Source organism: Oncorhynchus nerka, linkage group LG2, assembly GCF_034236695.1.
Source record: "Oncorhynchus nerka isolate Pitt River linkage group LG2, Oner_Uvic_2.0, whole genome shotgun sequence".
In the NCBI taxonomy this organism is placed as follows: Eukaryota; Metazoa; Chordata; class Actinopteri; order Salmoniformes; family Salmonidae; genus Oncorhynchus; species Oncorhynchus nerka.
The window spans coordinates 67,769,650-67,789,776 of NC_088397.1; the positions used below are offsets into that span (position 1 = coordinate 67,769,650).

The 20,127-nt window shown below is 43.5% G+C and overlaps 1 protein-coding gene across 1 annotated transcript in view; it reads left to right on the forward strand.

The window, feature by feature from the left end:
• The window catches only part of LOC115140180 (potassium voltage-gated channel subfamily B member 1-like), a 106,009-nt gene extending 92,987 nt beyond the window's left edge, over nt 1-13,022 (forward strand). The window contains exon 3 of the mRNA XM_029678365.2: nt 9,231-13,022. Within this exon, the coding sequence (XP_029534225.1) occupies nt 9,231-11,114 (1,884 nt within the window). The 3' untranslated portion in view covers nt 11,115-13,022. The remainder of the gene's footprint in view (nt 1-9,230) is intronic.
• Nucleotides 13,023-20,127: the final 7,105 nt, after the last annotated feature.

The following is a 20,127-nucleotide window of genomic DNA, read 5'->3' on the forward strand; positions in this document are numbered from 1 at the left end:
CTTTCAGATGCTTTTGGGTAACGGGGCCCTGTTGTCTTTGGTACCTGTAGTGTTAATGGACGCATTTTAATAATTGTTGCACTACTACTCTTAGATTTAAAAAAAAAATATTTAATTTAATATCTGTAGAAACTATGAGACTAGAAAGGTTCAGAACAGAATCATCACAGCACAGATGAAAAATATATGGCAAATAGCGTTCAGAGATAGATGGGAGTGGTTGAGTAGAGCTAAAGAGTGGGACTAAAAATAACAAGATAGCTAATGTAAAAAATACTGTGTCCGTAAAATGTATATAGGTTCAGAACTTTTGTGAAACAGCACAGTTGGAAAATATATGGCAAATAGAAATGAAAACAGGATGGTGTTCAGAGATAGATGGGAGGGGTTGAGGGCAGCTGAACGATGGGACTAAAAACAAACAAAAGATAACTATTGTAAAATATACCATGTCTGTAAAATGTATGTAGAATGTATAAGCTGGAAGTAGAAGCCTAAGTGTTGTTGTCCATTAGTTTACTCTAATAGGGGAGGGGTGGATGGGTTAGGGGATGGGTGGATGGGTTAGGGGAGGGGTGGTAGGGTTAGGGGAGGGGTGGATGGGTTAGGGGAGGGGTGGATGGGTTAGGGGAGGGGTGGTAGGGTTAGGGGAAAATAATACAATATATACATGTTTTTTGCACTTGTTGTGCATTGCCTTTGTTATGTTAACTAGGCCTGCTATTTGTTAGCTTATATTGTTTGTTTGCTTGCCATGATGCGCTATGAAGCCATTGATAAATAAAACATCTGGCTTCTGCTTACCATGCCACATGCTACTGCACACCCTTTCTGGCCGTTCATTGTTAACTGCTGCTATATTTATGCATAGCTTTACCCATGTTATATGCTTATTGCATTGATATAGTGTAATTTATTATTGCCATTAACAGCCAATTAATGATGTATGTTCACTGATGTTATTGTCCTTTATTATTTGCACCTTTCTGTGTCTCCTTTTAGGTTAACCATACTCCATACAAAGCCAATCAAGTCTCTATTCAAGACGAATCACATGTCAACAACTGTCAATCATTCCCTGCCATGTATCATCTCCATTACCTGAATCTATAAAGACTCTTAAACTGAAAAGCATCTCTGCCTCTGCCTGCTCTTTAACTGAAATCCCACAGTAGATGGGCATCACCATAACCTTCCCCTAATCCTCAATCAGTAACTGAAGAATATTGTGTGACAAGCTAGGAAGCAAAGTTTTGGTCAGTGTTTCCCTGTGCACCCTTATTAGAGGAGGACATGCAGGAAATGTATAAAAGCACCCATTGTACATGTTCAGGTGAGAGCTTTGTACTGGGAAGAGCCTTTGTGTGTACAGGCTGCATGGGGTTGTTGCTGTTGGTTTATTTCTGTGAGCCATTTTGTGGCCATGCTGTCTTGAATAAATATTTTGGGTGTGGTTGATGTTCATTATGTTAAGCCACTGCTATAATGTACTTTAGTTTTCAGTGGGTTTGTTAGGAGAGACTTTGCTGGTTTGAGGTCCAGGCAGTTTATGGTAGCGCCCTCCAATAAGGTGACTGTCTTTAAGTAAAGTCAGTTGTATTTCAAAAAGATGTATTGTTTATGTAAATGCAGTGGTTAACTGTTTATTTTGTATATTCAGAAGTGCAGTATTATTTGTCACTGTTTTTGGACATCTTGTGAACATGGTCAGCTGAATCTCTGTGAAACCCTGTATTTCAAAAAGCTATCTGGTGGAAGTAATATCTAAGAAGTCATTATGGTCTACTCTTGTTAATGTGTGTTATTTATCTATCTGTGTCAAACAAGCATACCTGATCCTCTAAGATGTAATAAACGTTGCTTGTTCTTTCTCTGCCTCTGTACTGTTTCCCAGTAATGGGCCTAGAACCTCTAATGTTTACATGTTGCAATTGTAATACACATTTTATAGTTTTGCTAAGGTGTTTTATGGTCCGTTGCATTGCTCAGAACTGTTGACCGGACTCAATAGGTGGCCTGTTACTAACCGGTGTCTTATGTTCTGGTTGAGGTGTTCACCTCATTAAACAGTAACTGCCATAGTCTGGTAGTTGTGCTAATTTAGCTAACCTTAGTAGACAGGTGTTACTACAATATACTATAGTCACGTCTGCAAAAACACTACAGTGAATACTACACTGCTCAAAAAAATAAAGGGAACACTAAAATAACACATCCTAGATCTGAATGAATGAAATATTCTTATTAAATACTTTTTTCTTTACATAGATGAATGTGCTGACAACAAAATCACACAAAAATTATCAATGGAAATCAAATTTATCAACCCACGGAGGTCTGGATTTTGAGTCACACTCAAAATTAAAGTGGAAAACCACACTACAGGCTGATCCAACTTTGATGTAATGTCCTTAAAACAAGTCAAAATTAGGCTCAGTAGTGTGTGTGGCCTCCACGTGCCTGTATGACCTCCCTACAACGCCTGGGCATGCTCCTGATGAGGTGGCGGATGGTCTCCTGAGGGATCTCCTCCCAGACCTGGACTAAAGCATCCGCCAACTCCTGGACAGTCTGTGGTGCAACGTGGCGTTGGTGGATGGAGCGAGACATGATGTCCCAGATGTGCTCAATTGGATTCAGGTCTGGGGAACGGGCGTGCCAGTCCATAGCATCAATGCCTTCCTCTTGCAGGAACTGCTGACACACTCCAGCCACATGAGGTCTAGCATTGTCTCGCATTAGGAGGAACCCAGGGCCAACTGCACCAGCATATGGTCTCACAAGGGGTCTGGGGATCTCATCTCGGTACCTAATGGCAGTCAGGCTACCTCTGGCGAGCACATGGAGGGCTGTGCAGCCCCCCAAAGAAATGCCACCCCACACCATGACTGACCCACCGCCAAACCGGTCATGCTGGAGGATTTTGCAGACAGCAGAATGTTCTCCATGGCGTCTCCAGACTCTGTCACGTCTGTCACATGTGCTCAGTGTGAACATGCTTTCATCTGTGAAGAGCACAGGGTGCCAGTGGCGAATTTGCCAATCTTGGTGTTCTCTGGCAAATGCCAAACGTCCTGCACGGTGGTGGGCTGTAAGCACAACCCCCACCTGTGGACATCGGGCCCTCATAACACCCTCATGGAGTCTGTTTCTGACCGTTTGAGCAGACACATGCACATTTGTGGCCTGCTGGAGGTCATTTTGCAGGGCTCTGGCAGTGCTCCTCCTGCTCCTCCTTGCACAAAGGCGGAGGTAGCGGTCCTGCTGCTGGGTTGTTGCCCTCCTACGGCCTCCTCCACGTCTCCTGATGTACTGGCCTGTCTCCTGGTAGCGCCTCCATGCTCTGGACAATACGCTGACAGACACAGCAAACCTTCTTGCCACAGCTCGCATTGATGTGCCATCCTGGATGAGCTGCACTACCTGAGCCACTTGTGTGGGCTCTAGACTCCGTCACATGCTACCACTAGAGTGAAAGCACCGTCAGCATTCAAAAGTGACCAAAACATCAGCCAGGAAGCATAGGAACTGAGAAGTGGTCTGTGGTCACCACCTGCAGAACCACTCCTTTATTGGGGGTGTCTTGCTAATTGCCTATAATTTCCACCTGTTGTCTATTCCATTTGCACAACAGCATGTGACATTTATTGTCAATCAGTGTTGCTTCCTAAGTGGACAGTTTGATTTCACAGAAGTGTGATTGACTTGGAGTTACATTATGTTGTTTAAGTGTTCCCTTTATTTTTTTGAGCAGTGTATAGTATACTACCATCATGTCTGCAAAAACACTACTGTGAATACTGAAGTGTACTACAGTCATGTCTGCAAAAAACTATAGTGAATACTACAGTAAAGTCTGCAAAAACACTACAGTAAATACTATAGTAGACTATGGTCATGTCTGCTAAAACAGTACAGTCGGCAAAAACAGTATAGTATACTATAGCCATGTCCGCAAAAACACTACAGTAAATATTACAGTATATTACAGCCATGTCCGCAAAAACACTACAGTAAATATATTATTACTATTACTATTCACCTTTATTTAACCAGGTAGGCTAGTTGAGAACAAGTTCTCATTTGCAACTGCGACCTGGCCAAGATAAAGCATAGCAGTGTGAACAGACAACACAGAGTTACACACGGAGTAAACAATTAAGTCAATAACACAGTAGAAAAAAAAGAAAAAAAAGTATACTACAGTCATGTCCGCAAATAAACTACAGTAATTTTAACTTACTGTACTGGTCATGTAATTACATGAAGTTCATGATGGTCAGCTCAGATACCATACTGTGCCCTTCTCCTTTCATCTCTTCCATTATTAGGTAGAGGGAAGGACCAGCTATAGGTCAGGAGCCTGCTGATTTTCTGTTCTACCTGATAACTAATTGCACCCACCTGGTGTCACAGGTCTAAATCAGTCCCTGATTAGAGGGAAACAATGAAAAAAAGCTGTGGAACTGGCTTCGAGGTCCAGAGTTGTGTTTGAGAGCGCTATCGCTACCTACACCATATAGAACAGGGATGGACAACTCCAGTCCTTGGGGGCCTGATTAGTGACACACCCGACTCCAATAATCAACTAATCGTGGTTTTCTGTTTAGAATGCAATTAGTTTAATCAGGCGTGTTAGCTATATGGCTGGGGGAAAAGTATGACACCAATCAGGCCCCCGAGGAATGGAGTTGCCCCTCGCTGATATAGACAATTGCTGATAATTACTTCATACTCACCTGATGGCAGAGAGAGGGTGAAGGTCAAAACTTGGTATGTCAAGCCGTGTTAGCCTTGGTCTGGCAAGTTTTGATCGATTCTTGGAAAGTGTGTACGCACACACAGACAGAAACACGCATGTGTGCACGTGTACACACATCTTTGATATGATAGCTAGCTAGCTGTAGCCTTAAGCTCAATACTTGATGACTTCTAATATAAGCTGCCTGTCTTGTCTGTCAGTAAGCCACCAAAGCATTGAAGGAAGGCAGCTAGCTAGTTAGCTTGACTTGACTTGTTGGTGGGCCTTATTACTAACCTGTCGAAAGCTAGCTAGCTGGAGCGATGGTCAGGTAACGTTAGTTAGAGTCTCACAGCTTTTACGTTGACAACTTCTAGCACATGTATTCTGTTGCAGATCCTCATATCCATGCCCACACTGTCTTTGTTCATTACAATAATATCTATCTGCGGACTACATTAACTACCCGCCGCGCCTACTAAAGGCCGCGCCAACTGCCATTGAGGGTACTTGTAACAGTATGATGCTATTAGCATTATGTCACAACACGCAGTGCCCATTAGCATTACGTCACTACAAGCATTACGTCACTATAAGCATTACGTCACAACACACTAGCTTGCTAGCTACTACACACTAGCTAGCTAGTATTGTACTAGCTAGCTAGCTAGCACACACTGGATGTAACTCTGAGCTGGATGCTGGATGTAACTCTGAGCTGGATTCTGAATGCAACTCTGAGCTGGATGCTAGCAGGTAGCCTAGCGGTTAAGAGTGTTGGAATCCCCAAGCCAGAAAGGAGGAAAAATCTAACGTGGACGTTGATTAAGGCAGCCCCCCGCACCTCTCTGATTCAGAGTGGTTGGTTTAAATGTGGAAGATAGATTTCGGTTGAATGCATTCAGTTGTGCAACTGACTATGTATCCCCTTTCCCTGGATGCAACTCTGAGCTGGATGCTGGATGCAACTCTGAGCTGGATGGTGGACGAAACTCTGAGCTGGATGCTGGATGCAACTCTGAGCTGGATGATGGATGCAACTCTGAGCTGGATGGATGCAACTCTGAGCTGGATGATGGATGTAACTCAACTGGTTGCTGAGCTGGATGATGGATGTAACTCTGAGATTGATGCTCTCCCCAAGGCGTCCAGGTTGCACTGACGTCCTTCCTGCTAGTTTTCCATCCGCATCTAGTTCAACATCCAGTCGCGAACTCCCGTCCAGGTGAGACTCCACCATCCGTGCACATATTCCTGAGTGTCTGAGAGAGAGAGAGAGAGATGACATTTTGTAGATGTCATCGGCGATGTCATCTACAAAATAGCTTCCAATACTCTACTCAGCAAACTGGATGCAGTTTATCACAGTGCCATCCGTTTTGTTACTAAAGCACCTTATACCACCCACCACTGCGACCTGTATGCTCTAGTCGGCTGGCCCTCGCTACATATTCGTTGCCAGACCCACTGGCTCCAGGTTTGGCTTCAGGTTTGGCTTCCCACTGGCTCCAGACCCACTGGCTTCATCTACAAGTCCATGCTAGGTAAAGCTCCGCCTTATCTCAGTTCACTGGTCACGATGGCAACACCCACCCGTAGCACGCGCTCCAACAGGTGTATCTCACTGATCCTCCCTAAAGCCAACACCTCATTTGGCCGCCTTCCCTTCCAGTTCTCTGCTGCCTGTGACTGGAACGAATTGCAAAAATCGCTGAAGTTGGAGACTTTTATCTCTCTCACCAACTTTAAACATCTGCTATCTGAGCACCTAACCGATCGCTGCAGCTGTACATAGTCCATCGGTAAATAGCCCACCCAATTTACCTACCTCATCCCCATACTGTTTTTATTTATTTACTTTTCTGCTCTTTTGCACACTAGTATCTCTACCTGCACATTACCATCTGATCATGTATCACTAATTACAAAATTGTAATTATTTGCCTACCTCCTCATGCCTTTTGCACACAATGTATATAGACTCTTTTTTTCTTTTTTTCTACTGTGTTATTGACTTGTTTATTGTTTACTCCATGTGTAACTCTGTGTTGTTGTCTGTTCACACTGCTATGCTTTATCTTGGCCAGGTCGCAGTTGTAAATGAGAACTTGTTCTCAACTAACCACCTAGTTAAATAAAGGTGAAATAAAAATCTAATAAACAGCTGCCTCTCCTTAAAGTCCCATTTTGGAGCCAGGGCTCGGGAGCCCAGAGCTCTGTGATCCCTAGTACTCTACTCTAATCACACACACTAGCCAGAGAGATGAGCATGTGAGTGCATGCAGTTCCCATTCACATCACACTGTGCTGCTCGGATTGTAATTGATATCATTTATCTGGATTCTCAGTGTGTGGGGAGCAGCGCTGGAGCTGGCTCTGTGCCATTACATGTGTAACAGTTTAACTTCAGTCGTCAATTGCCCCTACCCGGGCTCTAAACGCTATTAGCGCACACCACCGCTAACTAGCTAGCATTTCACATCGGTTACACATGGTCCATGGTCTGTTTTAACCAATCGTGAGCTCTCTTCATCCCTGCTTTGTAACCCAACACTGAGTATGTTTGTGTGAGAGATAAACATCTAGACTAGACACAGCGAGCAGGTTAGATTAATCTTTCAGTAGGACAAGAAGATATCCCTGTTTTATTTCATGGTAGTATAACACCTTTAAAGGTGTTACCGTTCACGTGATATAGTGTGTAATGTGTGAAATTGTGTGGAAAGTTTTAGAAAATCATTGTGAAAAGTCGTTTATGTTTGTCCCACTGACAGAGTTACAGTATTTCATGTCTGGATGTCAGGCGTAATGTGCACTTAGTCATGTATGAGGTACAGTATGCCTAACAACCAATGTGTGTAGGTTTTTGGTGTGTCAGTTCAATAAACAAGAACCACAAACACTACACAGTATCCTTATTAACACAATGGAAATATAAGGATACGGTGACATACTGCATATTCAAAAGTTATTTGTCCTTGCAAATATGTAATGTGCAGTTTACACTTGAAACTTGAGTCATTAATGGTGATTGGTTGAGTGAATCTTTCATGGGAGCAAATCCACTTTGGATCTAATGTGTTTGTAGATTTTCATCCATCACTCTGGTCCCTCAGGATCCTGACTAGACGAAGGACATGTTAGGGGTGGCCCTGATTGAGTTTAAACTCGTGTCTGGCCTTTAATTCACTCTCTTTTAACTTGGGCATCAAAATTATGCTGAAATGCTTTAGTCCAGTCTCTACCTCTCTTTGCCTTTCTTTGTCTCTTTGTCTCCCATAGTCTCTCTTTGTCTCTCTCTCACTCTCTCTCTCAGACTCTCCCCATCTCTCTCTCTCTCTCTCTCTCTCTCTCAGCCTCTCCCTAAAGGCCAGGGTGGGTTTGCAGGCACCTCACCTGCCAGGATTAATTAAAGTTAATGAGTGCTGAGCACTGCCAGGGAGTAATCCTGCACTGCACTGACCTGGGACATGGATAGGGACACAGCCTCCACTGTGACCTTGTGTTGGATTGACACACACTGGCTGGTAGAGGAATAATAGGTGTGCCACAAGCAGGGTACACACAGCCCTGAATGCACTCTGTTAATCCACAATACCTTATCCAGATCCTGATGTACTCAGCATGTAGTACTCATCATCCTGTTCCCTGTGACCTTCTTGCAGGTCCAAATGCTCTCATCATGCAGTGGAGTCGCAGATTGTGCTGTGAATCTATGTCTTTAGTAGTACACTAACTTTGCAAGGTGCTTTGTAGAAGAACTAGGACAATAAGTCTGAGGGAGTCAGTCTGAAGGAGAGAGGCAGATGAGGAGGGACTGAAAGGAGGCATAAAGCAGGATATGAACAAGGGCACACATTTGGCAGGGATATAACACACCACAACTCATAGCTGAAGAGATTGCAGCTGACAGCCAGCTGACAGCCATCACACCCTCCTACTGTTATAGGGAACGCTGGTAATACACACACACTATCTGAGGATCAATGTGCACCCTCATCTCATGGTGTGTGTTCTGTCAATCACAATCCACAGAAAATACAACATTTCGTGGCAAAGAAAGTGGGTTACCAGGGAAACTAGTATTTTGGTTCACATTTTTAAAAGGAATGGCACTGACATTCTAAACATTATTTTGGTCAGACTTGAATGACCAGGCCATCTAGATTATATTTATCTTTGACATTTTTTTCTCTTTAAAAACCTGCTAGTCCTGATAGGACCGTAGCCTTTTCATTATGTTCAGGAGAAATTAGTCAGAGAGCTAAGTGGGTCTTGAATTAATCATATTTTTCAGGCGTCAGCTTTACATAATGACTGTTATTATTTGCTGCAGCCGTACTTAGGATATTTAGAGCATCTTTGAAAGTTGTTTAATCGCATAGTTGGATCCAGACTAAAAGGCCTTGAAATGCTCTGGCATTAATGTTCAACATGTCACTGCACTGAAGTTTGACTGAAACGTGTTGTCTTGGTTGTGTTTCAACAGGTCCTGGCCATCATCTCCATCCTCTTTATCGTGCTGTCAACTATTGCCTTGTCTCTGAACACCCTCCCGGAGCTACAGGACATAGACGAGTTTGGCCAGGTGACAGACAACCCTCAGCTGGCTCACGTGGAGGCGGTGTGCATCGCCTGGTTCACAATGGAGTATTTGCTCCGCTTCATCTCCTCGCCAAGCAAGTGGAAGTTCTTCAAGGGTCCGCTGAACATCATTGACCTGCTGGCCATCCTGCCCTACTACGTCACCATCTTCCTGACTGAGTCCAATAAGAGTGTTCTACAGTTCCAGAACGTCCGGAGGGTGGTGCAGATCTTCCGAATAATGCGTATTCTGCGTATTCTGAAGCTAGCCAGGCATTCCACAGGGCTCCAGTCTCTGGGCTTCACCCTGAGGAGGAGTTACAACGAGCTGGGCCTGCTCATCCTCTTCTTGGCCATGGGCATCATGATCTTCTCCAGTCTCGTCTTCTTCGCTGAGAAGGACGAAGAGGACACTAAGTTTAAAAGCATCCCGGCCTCCTTCTGGTGGGCCACCATTACTATGACTACGGTGGGGTATGGCGACATATACCCAAAGACTTTATTGGGCAAGATTATTGGGGGTCTGTGCTGCATAGCTGGAGTGTTGGTGATAGCCTTGCCCATCCCCATCATCGTCAACAACTTCTCAGAGTTCTACAAGGAGCAGAAGAGGCAAGAAAAGGCCATCAAGAGGCGGGAGGCCCTGGAGAAAGCCAAGAGAAACGGCAGCATCGTCTCCATGAACATGAAGGAGGCGTTCGCACGTAGCGTCGAGCTCATGGACGTAGTGGTAGAAAATAATGGAGAGAACATGGGGAAGTTGCAGGGCAACCACCTGTCTCCCAGCTACAGGAAAGGGACTCCCAAGCGGACTACCTCAGAGACGGTTTCCGCCAAGTCCCTGGAGCCCAGCTCACCAGACAAAGCCCGTCCTGGAAGCCCTCAGCACCTCAACGCTCAGAAACTGGAGGAGATGTACAACAAGATGGCCAAGACCCAATCTCAATCTAACCTTAACAACAAGGACAAGAGACCTTTATCTAAAGCAGCCAAGAAGAGAGATGAGATAGAGATGGGAAGCATCCCCACGGAGCCTGCCCCAACCACAGATATGAGGAGCATGTCCAGTATTGACAGCTTCATGAGCTGCGCTGCCGACTTCACCGAAAGCGCCCGCTTCTCCCACAGCCCCAGCACCAGTGTACCAGGGAGGGTTAGCGCCAACCCCGTGCTTGAGATCACCCTGGAGGATGAGGCCATGGACGGCCCTCACACTGCTACCAAGTTCCCTGGAGGACGAGGCTCTAAGTGCGGCCTCCCTGACAGCCCCCGTGGAATGCGCTTCAGTAACCCTCTCAAGAACCGCTCACTCAAGGTCAACTTCAAAGGTGGAGGCGCGGACCCCTCCTCCTCCTTCTCAGCACAGGGTCCAGGGGGTGGGGCCCTCTCAGATAGCTCCACCCTCTCTGACCACTCCTTCATGAGTCCTGAGGTGTCTGTCTACACCACCGCCAGCAGCAGGACCCCACCTCATGAGACCCTGATCCCCACAGTCTTCACATTCCACGACGCTTCCATTAGTAAGTTCATCGACGCTGACACAGACGAGGAGGAGCACCCCCATGATGGCTCAGGCACCAACCCCTCCCAGAGGCTCCTGGGAAAAGCCAGCCCCAAGCTCAGCTCCCATAGCAGCCACCACATTGCAGCCAACCACCTGGAGGGCTCCCAGAGGATGCTGGCTAATAGTGTGTTCCCCTTGGAGGGCAGGCCAGGGTGGGGACAGGAGAACCATGTGCTCTCCCGGGTAGAGAGGAGTTGTTCAAACACCAATAATGAGAGCAAGTGAGGCAGGAGGAGGGAAAAGGTAGTATAGAGAGCACCCAAACAGGAGGACATGGTGCAAATACTACAGAGAAATAAAATAAAACATGAACTCTAACCCATACCAGGAGCTGCACCTCTACTCACTTGAGTAAAAGGCACTGAAAACACATTTGGCGTTTTGTTTTGGTTTGAAACAAATGCCCAATAAGTAGAACTTTTGGGACACAGGAAGGAGCTCACTCTTCCTTCCTTTTCCTGCTACTTGAGTGCATAGACTGTCAGGATGGCAGCAACATTACTGAAGGCATTAGGAGATGCTACTGTGGGACTGAGAAAGAGAGGGTGCATTGCTGTGTCCAAAGGGGATACACATAACTGCAGAATCAGGTCATGCACTGTAGATTTAGCCATTACTGAATCAACATTGTGTTAAGAGAAATTTAGTTTGTTTTCTTCCTCAAAACTGGCCTTAGTTACAATATATGCGACTGTGTGTATGCACAGCATGTGTGCGTGTGCTTGTATGTCTGTGAGTGTATGTTTATGCATGATGATAGGCAGATAAACATACACATACACACACGGGCATACATCATTTTATGTATATTCTTTTTCCGTTCTTTTCAAAAAAAAAAAAAAGTAAATAGCATAATTTCTTTGGTCTGTTATTTTGTGATGCTGTCTAAGAGGTGAACTTTCATCCCTGTTGTAATGGTCAGCCATTACAGAGGACACAGCCACTGTCATATCCTGTCTGTTTCCCTATTCCCATCATGCCCTATTCCTGGCATGAGATAGTGAAAAATGTGATGAGTGATAAATATTTTAAATTCTGTACAGTGTATTCATTGTTGTTTTGTTTGTTTACTTATGTGTTTGTTTTTGATTTTTTGGGGGGTTTTATGCAGACAGGTGATATTTACACACAGAAAACAGGATAAGCCGGGTTCCTTTATGTTTTAATACTCTCTCAGATGTGTGGTTGTGGTTGGTTGTCATGAATCATATCCAATCACAGTTGCTACTGGGGAGGGGATAAACAGCATCAGCCCATTATCAGCCTGAAAACGTCATCCTGGCACATTTTTGCAAAAAGGTCAAATGTACCTGATGTTTTTCTCAATACATTGCAGTCAATGGGAAAAGATGAGTGTCACAGGGTTGTTGTCTTTCTCAATACATTGCAGTCAATGGGAAATGATGAATGTCACAGTGTTGACATTTATCTCAATACATTTCAGTCAATGGGAAAAAGTTTGTGTCACATGGTTGACGTTTAATTTAATATTGCAGTCAATGGGAAAAAGTTTGTGTCACAGGGTTGACGTTTAATTTAATATTGCAGTCAATGGGAAAAAGTTTGTGTCACAGGGTTGACGTTTAATTTAATATTGCAGTCAATGGGAAAAGATTAGTGTCACAGGGTTGACGTTTTTCTCAATACATTGCAATCAATGGGAAAAGATGAGTGTCACAGGGTTGACGTTTTTCTCAGTACATTGCAGTCAATGGAAAAATATGAGTGTCACAGGGTTGACGTTTTTCTCAATACATTGCCGTCAATGGGAAAAGATGAGTGTCACAGGGTTGACGTTTTTTTCACAATACATTGCAGTCAATGGGAAAAGATAAATGTCACAGGGTTGACGTTTTTCTCAATACATTGAGTCAATGGGAAAAGATGAGTGTCACAGAGTTGACTTTTTTCTTAATATATTTCAGTCAATGGGAAAAGATGACTGTCAATCCAAGTGGCACAGTGGTCTAAAGCACTGCATCTCAGTGCTAGAGGCGTCACTACAGACCCTGGTTCGATTCCAGGCTGTATCACAGCCGGCCGTGATTGGGAGTCCCATAGGGTGGTGCACATTTTGTCCAGTGCCGTCATTAGGTAGGCTGTCATTGTAAATAAGAATTTGTTCTTATCTGACTTGCCTAGGTCATTAAATAAACAGTGTTGAAGTTTATGTAAATACATTATCGTCAATTGGAAAAGATGAGTGTCACAGGGTTGATACCCAAGTGGATACATTGCATTCAATGGGCAAAGATAAGCATCACAATATGAACGCATAGAGAAAGGCTTCACAGACATGACAATCTCCTCTCTCTTCTATCTATTTTTCCCTCATCTCTCTTGATCTCAGACAGAAAGACATCTCCACTCACATGCAGAAAGAGAGGCAGGCAGGCAGGAAAGCAGACAGATATATAAAATCACAGACAGCCAGGCAGGCAAACTCTAAACAAAACCCTAACCCTAGCTTCATGCCCAGATCCCAGCTCAACCCTAACCCTAACTCTAGCTCCCTGTCCTCATCCCACCTCAACCCTAAACTGAGCCTTAACCCTAACTCTAGGTTCATGTCCACTTGCAGCTCAACCCTAACCCTAACCCTTGCTTCATCTCTACACCTTGGCTCAACCCTATCTCTAACCCTTGCTTCCATCTCTACATCTTGGCTCAAACCTATCCCTAACCCTTGCTTCATCTCTACATCTTGGCTCAACCCTATCCCCAACCCTTGCTTCATCTCTACACCTTGGCTCAACCCTATCCCTAACCCTTGCTTCATCTCTACACATTCGCTCAACCCTATCCCTAACCCTTGCTTCATCTCTACATCTTGGCTCAACCCTATCCCCAACCCTTGCTTCATCTCTACATCTTGGCTCAACCCTATCCCTAACCCTTGCTTCATCTCTACACCTTGGCTCAACCCTATCCCTAACCCTTGCTTCATCTCTACATCTTGGCTCAAACCTATCCCTAACCCTTGCTTCATCTCTACACCTTGGCTCAACCCTATCCCTAACCCTTGCTTCATCTCTACACCTTGGCACAACCCTATCCCTAACCCTTGCTTCATCTCTACACCTTGGCTCAACCCTATCCCTAACCCTTGCTTCATCTCTACACCTTGGCTCAACCCTATCCCTAACCCTTGCTTCATCTCTACATCTTGGCTCAACCCTATCCTTAACCCTTGCTTCATCTCTACATCTTGGCTCAACCCTATCCCTAACCCTTGCTTCATCTCTACACCTTGGCTCAACCCTATCCCTAACCCTTGCTTCATCTCTACACCTTGGCTCAACCCTATCCCTAACCCTTGCTTCATCTCTACATCTTGGCTCAACCCTATCCCTAACCCTTGCTTCATCTCTACATCTTGGCTCAACCCTATCCCTAACCCTTGCTTCATCTCTACATCTTGGCTCAACCCTATCCCTAACCCTTGCTTCATCTCTACATCTTGGCTCAACCCTATCCCTAACCCTTGCTTCATCTCTACACCTTGGCTCAAACCTATCCCTAACCCTTGCTTCATCTCTACATCTTGGCTCAACCCTATCCCTAACCCTTGCTTCATCTCTACATCTTGGCTCAACCCTATCCCTAACCCTTGCTTCATCTCTACATCTTGGCTCAACCCTATCCCTAACCCTTGCTTCATCTCTACACCTTGGCTCAACCCTATCCCTAACCCTTGCTTCATCTCTACATCTTGGCTCAACCCTATCCCTAACCCTTGCTTCATCTCTACATCTTGGCTCAACCCTATCCCTAACCCTTGCTTCATCTCTACATCTTGGCTCAACCCTATCCCTAACCCTTGCTTCATCTCTACATCTTGGCTCAACCCTATCCCTAACCCTTGCTTCATCTCTACATCTTGGCTCAACCCTATCCCTAACCCTTGCTTCATCTCTACATCTTGGCTCAACCCTATCCCTAACCCTTGCTTCATCTCTACATCTTGGCTCAACCCTATCCCTAACCCTTGCTTCATCTCTACATCTTGGCTCAACCCTATCCCTAACCCTTGCTTCATCTCTACACCTTGGCTCAACCCTATCCCTAACCCTTGCTTCATCTCTACACCTTGGCTCAACCCTATCCCTAACCCTTGCTTCATCTCTACATCTTGGCTCAACCCTATCCCTAACCCTTGCTTCATCTCTACATCTTGGCTCAACCCTATCCCTAACCCTTGCTTCATCTCTACATCTTGGCTCAACCCTATCCCTAACCCTTGCTTCATCTCTACACCTTGGCTCAACCCTATCCCTAACCATCTCTTGCTTGGCTCAACCCTATCCCTAAATCTCTACACCTTGGCTCAACCCTATCCCTAACCCTTGCTTCATCTCTACATCTTGGCTCAACCCTACCCCTAACCCTTGCTTCATCTCTACACCTTGGCACAACCCTATCCCTAACCCTTGCTTCATCTCTACATCTTGGCTCAACCCTACCCCTAACCCTTGCTTCATCTCTACACCTTGGCACAACCCTATCCCTAGTCATAACCCTAACACTAACTTCTTGTCCACATGTCCGCTCAACCCTAACTCCAAGAGCTGAAGCTAGAATGTGGAGGGATAGAGTTATGGCTAGGGTTAGGGCTGAGCTGCAAGTGGACATGAACCTAGGGCCTTAATCCAAGACATATCCTTAACCATAATCCAATTAACAATTGAATGAATGAATCAATGCAATGAATGAAATTTTATTTTTGCGTCAAATCGCCAATTGGCAACCCATCCCTTATGGGATTAATTGACAGATGAACAAACATTACAATGATTCACTATGGTAATTAAATGATAATTATGCTTCCGGTGTTCTCTGCATTGCATAAATAGTAAAAATTACATTAAAAAAGATACAAAAAAATAAAAAAAAAATAAGGTTAAGTCAGTTAGGATAACCACTTAACTTTTATTTATTTCATCATATTCCCAGTGGGTCAGAAGTTTACATACACTCAATTAGTATTTGGTAGCATTGCCTTTAAATTGTTTAACTTGGGTCAAACGTTTCAGGTAGCCTTCCACAAGCTTCTCATATTAAATTGGGTCCTTTGCTTTTGTTATGGGGTTGATTTGCACTTTTCGCACCAAAATACATTCATCTCTAGGAAACAGCACGTGTCTCCTTCCTGAGTGGTATGATGGCTGCGTGGTCCCATGGTGTTTATACTTGCTTACTGTTGTTCGTACAGAAGAACGTGGTCCCATCAGGCGTTTGGAAATTGCTCCCAAGGATAAACCAGACTGAATTTTCCCATCAAGCAAAGAAGCACTAAGTTTGAATGGTAGGCCTGGAAATACATCCACAGGTACACTTCCAATTGACTCAAATTATGTCAATTAGCCTATCAGAAGCTTCTAAAGTCATGACATAATTTTCTGGAATTGTCCAAGCTGTTTAAAGGCACAGTCAACTTAGTGTATGTAAACTTCTGACCCACTGGAATTGTAATACAGTGAATTATAAGTGAAATAATCTGTAAACAATTGTTGGAAACAATTGTTGGAAAAATAACTTGTGTCATGCACAAAGTAGATGTCCTAACTGACTTGCCAAAACTATAGTTTGTGGAGAGTTTTAATGACTCCAACCTAAGAGTATGTAAACTTCTGACTTCAACTGTACATACATACATAACATATAAATATATACAGAAAAAAAGAAACAGAAGTCACTTGGACCCAGTGTGGCACAATGAGAAGATTCATATGGGAGATCAGCCTACACACAATCTATATACACACACATTAACCACATAGAAGATTCACATGGGAGATCAGCCTACACACAATCTATATACACACACATTAACCACATAGAAGATTCATATGGGAGATAAGCCTACACACAATCTATATACACACACATTAACCACATAGAAGATTCATATGGGAGATAAGCCTACACACAATCTATATACACACACATTAACCACATAGAAGATTCATATGGGAGATCAGCCTACACGCAATCTATATACACACACATTAACCACATAGAAGATTCATATGGGAGATAAGCCTACACGCAATCTATATACACACACATTAACCACATAGAAGATTCATATGGGAGATCAGCCTACACGCAATCTATATACACACACATTAACCACATAGAAGATTAATATGAGAGATAAGCCTACACACAATCTATATACACACACATTAACCACATAGAAGATTCATATGGGAGATAAGCCTACACGCAATCTATATACACACACATTAACCACATAGAAGATTCATATGAGAGATAAGCCTACACACAATCTATATACACACACATTAACCACATAGAAGATTCATATGGGAGATAAGCCTACACACAATCTATATACACACACATTAACCACATAAAAGATTCATATGGGAGATAAGCCTACACACAATCTATATACACACACATTAACCACATAGAAGATTCATATGAGAGATCAGCCTACACACAATCTATATACACACACATTAACCACATAGAAGATTCATATGGGAGATCAGCCTACACACAATCTATATACACACACATTAACCACATAGAAGATTCATATGGGAGATCAGCCTACACACAATCTATATACACACACATTAACCACATAGAAGATTCACATGGGAGATAAGCCTACACACAATCTATATACACACACATTAACCACATAGAATATTCATATGGGAGATAAGCCTACACACAATCTATATACACACACATTAACCACATAGAAGATTCACATGGGAGATAAGCCTACACACAATCTATATACACACACATTAACCACATAGAAGATTCATATGGGAGATAAGCCTACACACAATCTATATACACACACATTAACCACATAGAAGATTCATATGGGAGATAAGCCTACACACAATCTATATACACACACATTAACCACATAGAAGATTCATATGGGAGATAAGCCTACACACAATCTATATACACACACATTAACCACATAGAAGATTCATATGGGAGATCAGCCTACACACAATCTATATACACACACATTAACCACATAGAAGATTCATATGGGAGATAAGCCTACACACAATCTATATACACACACATTAACCACATAGAAGATTCATATGGGAGATAAGCCTACACGCAATCTATATACACACACATTAACCACATAGAAGATTCATATGGGAGATAAGCCTACACGCAATCTATATACACACACATTAACCACATAGAAGATTCATATGGGAGATAAGCCTACACGCAATCTATATACACACACATTAACCACATAGAAGATTCACATGGGAGATAAGCCTACACACAATCTATATACACACACATTAACCACATAGAAGATTCATATGGGAGATAAGCCTACACACAATCTATATACACACACATTAACCACATAGAAGATTCATATGGGAGATAAGCCTACACACAATCTATATACACACACATTAACCACATAGAAGATTCACATGGGAGATAAGCCTACACACAATCTATATACACACACATTAACCACATAGAAGATTCATATGGGAGATAAGCCTACACACAATCTATATACACACACATTAACCACATAGAAGATTCACATGGGAGATAAGCCTACACACAATCTATATACACACACATTAACCACATAGAAGATTCATATGGGAGATAAGCCTACACACAATCTATATACACACACATTAACCACATAGAAGATTCACATGGGAGATAAGCCTACACACAATCTATATACACACACATTAACCACATAGAAGATTCATATGGGAGATAAGCCTACACACAATCTATATACACACACATTAACCACATAGAAGATTCACATGGGAGATAAGCCTACACACAATCTATATACACACACATTAACCACATAGAAGATTCACATGGGAGATAAGCCTACACACAATCTATATACACACACATTAACCACATAGAAGATTCATATGGGAGATAAGCCTACACACAATCTATATACACACACATTAACCACATAGAAGATTCATATGGGAGATAAGCCTACACACAATCTATATACAATAATGGCAATATGGCAATAATCTTATTTGTTGCCCGAGATGGCATAGCAGTTCAGACGTCTTTTGTCCTCGTCTTGTCGTGTCGTGTATATATATATATTTACAACTTTTTTCACATACATTTTATTTTTATTTTCCATCAACTCATCTTCAATACACTCTCCTGCAACCTGCCTCACCAATTGATATGTATAAATACGTATTATTTACCTCTAATCTGCAATCCTCCAAGAAGCTAGCCAGAAGCTAGCCAGAAACTCCAAGAAGCTAGCCAGAAGCTAGCCAGGAGCTAGCCAGAAGCTAATCAGAAGCTAGTTAGCTTCTTTACTGGCAACTCGTTAGTATTCAGCTAACCACGGTTTGTGGTCATCAGCTATCCTTTAACTCGAAAATCTATCGCCAGTTTTGTACGGCGCAGCGCGGCTCGGAACGGAACATACCGGACCGATTTTTCTCTCCATGTCCCTGGATTTCAACTGCTCTCTGGACATTCACTCCCGGATCTCACAGCTAGCTGGCTGCTATCCGTGTGTCTATCTGCTTTCGTCGATTCCGGAGCAAACATCAATTACTCCGGAGCTAGCCAGCTCCGTCAATCACTCCTGAGCTCCGTCAATCACTCCTGGGCTGCAGTCACCTATCCGGACCCGTTTTACTGCCTACGCGGAGCCCCACCGGGCCTTCACAACTGGACTGCCGACGTTATCTACCCGAAGGAGATCCGGCTGGCTCCTCCGTCGCGACGTTACCTGAACGCCCATCTGCGGCCTGCTAACCGTTAGCTGTCTTACCGGCTGCTCTCAGAATAGACAATCGGACAATCTATTTATTTTTATTATTATTATGTTTCTTCTTGGGCCTCTATAACTATATCTATTGTTTTTATTTTTTTGTTGTTGTGTGATTTGGACTAATCCCCTCTACAACACGGAACTCCACTAATCTACTGACGGAACGCAAGAGGTGGCTAACAACAGACCTCCATCCTATGCTAGCTTGCTACCGATGTCCTGGCTAGCTGTCTAAATCGCCGTGACCCCCAAACCAACCTCTCCACTCCCTGGACCCTTTTGATCACTCGACTAAGGATGCCTCTCCTTAATGTCAATATGTCTTGTCCATTGCTGTTCTGGTTAGTGTTTATTGGCTTATTTCACTGTAGAGCCTCTAGTCCTGCTCACTATACCTTATCCAAC